The sequence below is a fragment of the Rattus rattus genome, chromosome 2, assembly GCF_011064425.1.
Source record: "Rattus rattus isolate New Zealand chromosome 2, Rrattus_CSIRO_v1, whole genome shotgun sequence".
Taxonomy (NCBI): domain Eukaryota; kingdom Metazoa; phylum Chordata; class Mammalia; order Rodentia; family Muridae; genus Rattus; species Rattus rattus.
Genome location: NC_046155.1, coordinates 70,743,623 through 70,748,846, shown reverse-complemented (window position 1 = coordinate 70,748,846; position 5,224 = coordinate 70,743,623). Strand labels below are relative to the sequence as shown.

The 5,224-nt window shown below is 42.4% G+C and overlaps 1 protein-coding gene across 1 annotated transcript; it reads left to right on the top strand.

Annotated features, from left to right (window-relative positions):
• Positions 1-3,878: 3,878 nt before the first annotated feature.
• LOC116893116 (vomeronasal type-1 receptor 2-like) lies at positions 3,879-4,862 on the top strand. The gene has a single exon (XM_032895054.1). It carries the CDS (start codon positions 3,879-3,881, stop codon positions 4,860-4,862), a length of 984 nt encoding a protein of 327 aa, XP_032750945.1.
• Positions 4,863-5,224: the final 362 nt, after the last annotated feature.

Genomic DNA, 5,224 nt, shown 5'->3' with positions numbered 1-5,224 from the left:
TCCCCTTTCTCATTTTTTTCTGTACAATACTTCTTTTGGTCTTCATAAATGTATTTTCTTCTTTAATTTTTATATTCATGTATTTTATGTGTATGTTGGTTTGCGTATATGTATGTTGTGAAACATGTGACTACAATGCTCCAGAAAACCAGCAGAGGTGTCAGATCCTCTGAAGAGGTCTTACAGAGAGTAAAGGCCTCCATGGTAATGGGAATTGTACCCAGGTTCTCTGGATGATCGGTCAGTGCTCTTAAAAAACTGAGCCATTTTAAGCCCCAGTTTTTCCTTTCATTTTGTTAAGGCTTTTTGCATCTGATCCAATCAATGATTCAAAACTCATGAGAACAATGCCCATTTGAATTTTTACATTTCTAAAAATCTTTTCAAGGTTGTTTTTGTTTCTATAAAAATTTTATACGCTTTCTCTAAAGTCCTGTATTGGCTTAAGTAGTCATAATGTAATTTTAAACAGGCATTTTGAGTTTTCCCAGCTGCTGTAAGCAACACTAAATCCTGTTGTTGTGTATTTCCATCTGGACAGCAGTGCAGTCCAACCGAGGAATGTTAGCATCTTCTCTATAGGATCATGACTTTGGCTTAAGTTTTACTGTATATTTCTGTTGCTTGCTCTTGTTCTGCTTTTATTTATTTAACTCCTTTATCTTAGATTTATATTAAATTTCCTCTTTTTTTGGGTTTCTTTTTAAAAAATTTTTACTAGATATGTTTCTTTCTTTTTTTTTTTTTATTAACTTGAGTATTTCTTATTCACATTTCGAGTGTTATTCCCTTTCCCGGTTTCCGGGCGAACATCCCCCTAAGCCCTCCCCCTTCCCTTCTTTATGGGTGTTCCCCTCCCCATCCTCCCCCCATTGCCACCCTCTCCCCAACAATCACGTTCACTGGGGGTTCAGTCTTAGCAGGACCAAGGGCTTCCCCTTCCACTGGTGATCTTACTAGGCTATTCATTGCTCCCTATGAGGTCAGAGTCCAGGGTCAGTCCATGTATAGGCTTTAGGTAGTGGCTTAGTCCCTGGAAGCTCTGGTTGGTTGGCATTGTTGTTCATAAGGGGTCTCGAGCTCCTTCAAGCTCTTCCAGTTCTTTCTCTGATTCCTTCAACGGGGGTCCCATTCTCATTTCAGTAGTTTGCTGCTGGCATTCGCCTCTGTATTTGCTGTATTCTGGCTGTGTCTCTCAGGAGAGATCTACATCCGGCTCCTGTCGGTCTGCACTTCTTTGCTTCATCCATCTTGTCTAATTGGATGGCTGTATACGCAAGGGGCCACATGTGGGGCAGGCTCTGAATGGGTGTTCCTTCTGTGTCTGTTTTAATCTTTGCCTCTCTATTCCCTGCCAAGGGTATTCTTTTTCCCCTTTTAAAGAAGGAGTGAAGCATACACATTTTGATCATCTGTCTTGAGTTTCATTTGTTCTAAGCATCTAGGGTAATTCAAGCATTTGGGCTAATAGCCACTTATCAATGAGTGCACACCATGTGTGTTTTTCTGTGATTGGTTTACCTCACTCAGGATGATACTTTCCAGTTCTGACCATTTGCCTACGAATTTCATAAAGTCATTGTTATTGATAGCTGAGTAATATTCGGTTGTGTAGATGTATCACATTTTCTGTATGCATTCTTCTGTTGAAGGGCATCTGGGTTCTTTCCAGCTTCTGGCTATTATAAGTAAGGCTGCGATGAACATAGTGGAGCACGTGTTTTTTTTATATGTTGGGGCAACTTATGGGTATATGCCCAAGAGAGGTATAGCTGGATCCTCAGGCAGTTCAATGTCCAATTTTCTGAGGAACCTCCAGACTGATTTCCAGAATGGTTGTACCAGTCTGCAATCCCACCAGCAATGGAGGAGTGTTCCTCTTTCTCTGCATCCTCGCCAGCATCTGCTGTCACCTGAGTTTTTGATCTTAGCCATTCTCACTCCGTGCACCAGGGTTCCAGATGGATTCTGGTGCTTTCCTCTGGAATCAGTAATGTGTGCAGAGAGCAGTCTCTTCTGGTTTCGCAGGCGTGTCTGCCTCTCTGAAGGTTTAGCTCTCCTTCCCACGGGATTTGGGTGCAGAGAACTGTTTTTCCGGTCTGTTTCCTTCAGGTTCCGGCGGTGTCTCAGGCAGGGCTCCTGCCGCTCCTGGGCCCTCCCCCACAGGAACCCAGAGGCTTTGTACAGTTTCCTCTTGGGCCAGGGATGTGGGCAGGGGTGGGCAGTGTTGGTGGTCTCTTCTGCTCTGCAGCCTCAGGAGTGCCCACCTGACCAGGCGGTAAGGTCTGTCTCCCACGGGCTCTGGGAGCAGAGAGCTGCTGCGGGCCGGGCATTTTTGTCCTGAATATCATACAAAACATATTTTTGTGAAGATGTGCTCAATACTGTGGGATATGTAGTCTCTCACGCTGGCCTTTGAGTTCACCTATTGGCTGCTCAGCTCTACATTGTGAGCAAAATAAATATATAAAGTCAAATGAAATGTCTCAGAATAGTGCTGGTTAGCCTGTAGAGTAGAATGAGAGGCAAAGAGTACCACATGGAAAGCCTAAGAATTTAGCCATCGGTATGCTGACAGAAATGTATGTGCAGTCCAAACACTGAAGGTCATGTTCACACCTGTGTGATAGAAGCAAATGTTGTTGAAAACATGATAACATTGATATTTAGGTTAAAGTAATAGTATTGACTACTGGATAGAAATTCATTGGAGCTTGAAGATGGCTCAACACTTTAAGACCAATAACTGCTCTTCCAGAGATCCAGGGTTTGTTTCTGAGGCATGTATATAATGCATAGACATCCATGCAATCACTCCTACACATGGAATAAATAATTTTTAAGTTGCTCATAACATGCAAATTTCCCTTTCACATAGGTCAACATATCCTTCTGCCTGACATAACAGAATTCAGGATGTTTGGGTGGAGTCGTCCAATTATGATTCTCAACACTTTATTTTATCCCCTAAGATGGCCTAGAATCCCAGGAATGCAGTTGCTAAAGTGCCATCTCTGGACCAAACATTGAAATGAGTTGTACATTTCTCTAGTTGGTGTTGGTGCGCACCCTTGATCCCAGCACTTGGGTAGTAAAGGTAGGTGGATCTCTCTGAGTGTGAGGGCAGCCTGTTCGACAGAGCAAGTTCCAGACAGGGATACACAGAGAATTCCTGAGTTGAATAAATAGTAGAAGAAATAAAGAAGATGAGTAGGAAGTAGAAGAGTAAAGAATTGGATAATTCATCAGTTCTCTTGTCTCCTGAGTGTAGGGAGTGGCGCAGCGAAGTAAAGATGGCGCTGACAGCCAGCCCCGTCCGAATGTGAATAACTTACCACGCATGCGCAGGCTTGTCCCCTGTCAGGGCAGCTGTATGATAATGAGGTGAATCTGGCGCCCTCCTGTGGTGAACAACAGTACTGGGCATGCGTGGGGTTTTGCACCTGAGGTCAGTCTGGCTGGGGCGGTACTATGCTAATGGAAGTTCATGTCGCGCCAATCTCTGGAGGACAAGTAGCTGGGATGACAGTGGGGTGACTCGTGCCCCACCAATCCCTGAAAGAATATTAGCATACTGTTGTGTATATAAGGCGAGCGGCTTTGCCGCTCGGCGCGGTAACATTTGAAGCTGTAACACTTGGAGCTGTAACACTTAGAGCTGTAACACTTAGGGCTGGCTGCTGCCGCCGCCGCCTCCCTGTGTCAACAATGAAGGTGTCCTGCAGTAAAGGCTGTTGAGAAGAATCCAACCGTGTTGCGTCTTCCTTGCCGGCCGAGGTGGGCGCGACACTGAGCAGTATAGTTTTCTATAGACACCATTTAATTTTTTGAATACAATCCATTCATTTGGTACCCTAGCCCTAACAAACCTGACCCACATGAACATCATGCTTCCAAGTGACACCATAATCCAGATCTTTCTCATATTCCAGTTCTGTCTTGGTATCCTGGGGAACTCAACACTGTTCTTGTTATATATATACACTTTTGTCTTTAGGCCTCATTATAAGAAGTTGATAGACTCAGTTTGTATTCACCTGACAATAGTCAATATTTTGATGATTGTATTCCTATTGACAAAAGATATCATGTTATCCTTTGGAGCACATAATTTTCTGGACGATATTGGTTGTAAGGCAGTTTTGTTTTCATTCAGAGTCAGCCGGGGTCTGTCCATCTGCAGCACCTGTGTTCTAAGCACGTTCCAAGTCATCACCATCACTTCCAGTAATTCTAAGTGGGCCTGTTTCAAGGCTAGACTTTCTACATGGACTTTTTCTTCCTTACTTTGCTCCTGGCTTATTAATCTACTCATCTATGGGTTTATGCTTGACATGGTAATAGCCAAAACCAATAATACTCTTGTTGGCCATGGATATACAGATGGTCTTTGTCAAAACAAGCTGATAGGGAACCACAATTCAGGGTCATTTCTTAGCATTGTCATCATTCATGATCTCTTTTTTGTGACCATCATGATGTGTGCCAGCCTCTACATGGTGGCTTTCCTCTACAGACACTGGAAAGGGTCCCAGCATCTCCGCAGCCCAAATCTTTCCTTCCAGTCATCTCCTGAGCACAAAGCCACTCACAGCATCCTGACTCTAGTGAGCTGCTTTGTGTTAACTTATTGGTTGAACAACTCTGTCACTCTTTATGGATTTTATTCAAATGAAAAATTTCCAAAATTGGAGTCAATAAATTCACTTTTAATGACATCCTACCCAACTATCTGTCCTTTTTTACTCATGAAGAATAATAAAGTTATTCTGCAATTCATTTCTTCATTTTCTGTACTGAGAATGACCTGTTTTCAAAGTAGCTCCATGGCTGAACTGAAACCCCCACTTTCCAGGCATTAAAATTGTGTCTTAATAATTTTCATAGAATTAAGAATTTGAATGTGAATCAAATTTTTGAAATACTCTGTGTAGCTTTGGTTATACATTTTATTGGGTTTTCTCTTCTTATGAACACCTGTTAACCATTGGGTAAAAGAATTTCCATTTCTTAACTACCAACTTTCTCAATGCTGCTGTGTGTGTGGTTCTCTTATGAGGAATAACTAGCAGTTGTCCAGTGGATGTCTGTGAACCGTAGCTGACTTTGAGTCACCAAAAATTGTTTTTATTGTTTTAGTATGTTTTTAGTTATTTCTTCTATTTTTAAAATTATGATGGAATTATGTTATTTTCCATTTCCTTTTCTCCCTTCCAGACCCTGC

Bases quoted from the DNA above. Each gene is read 5' to 3' on its own strand.
- LOC116893116 (XM_032895054.1), top strand. From the start codon at position 3,879: ATGAACATCATGCTTCCAAGTGACACCATAATCCAGATCTTTCTCATA.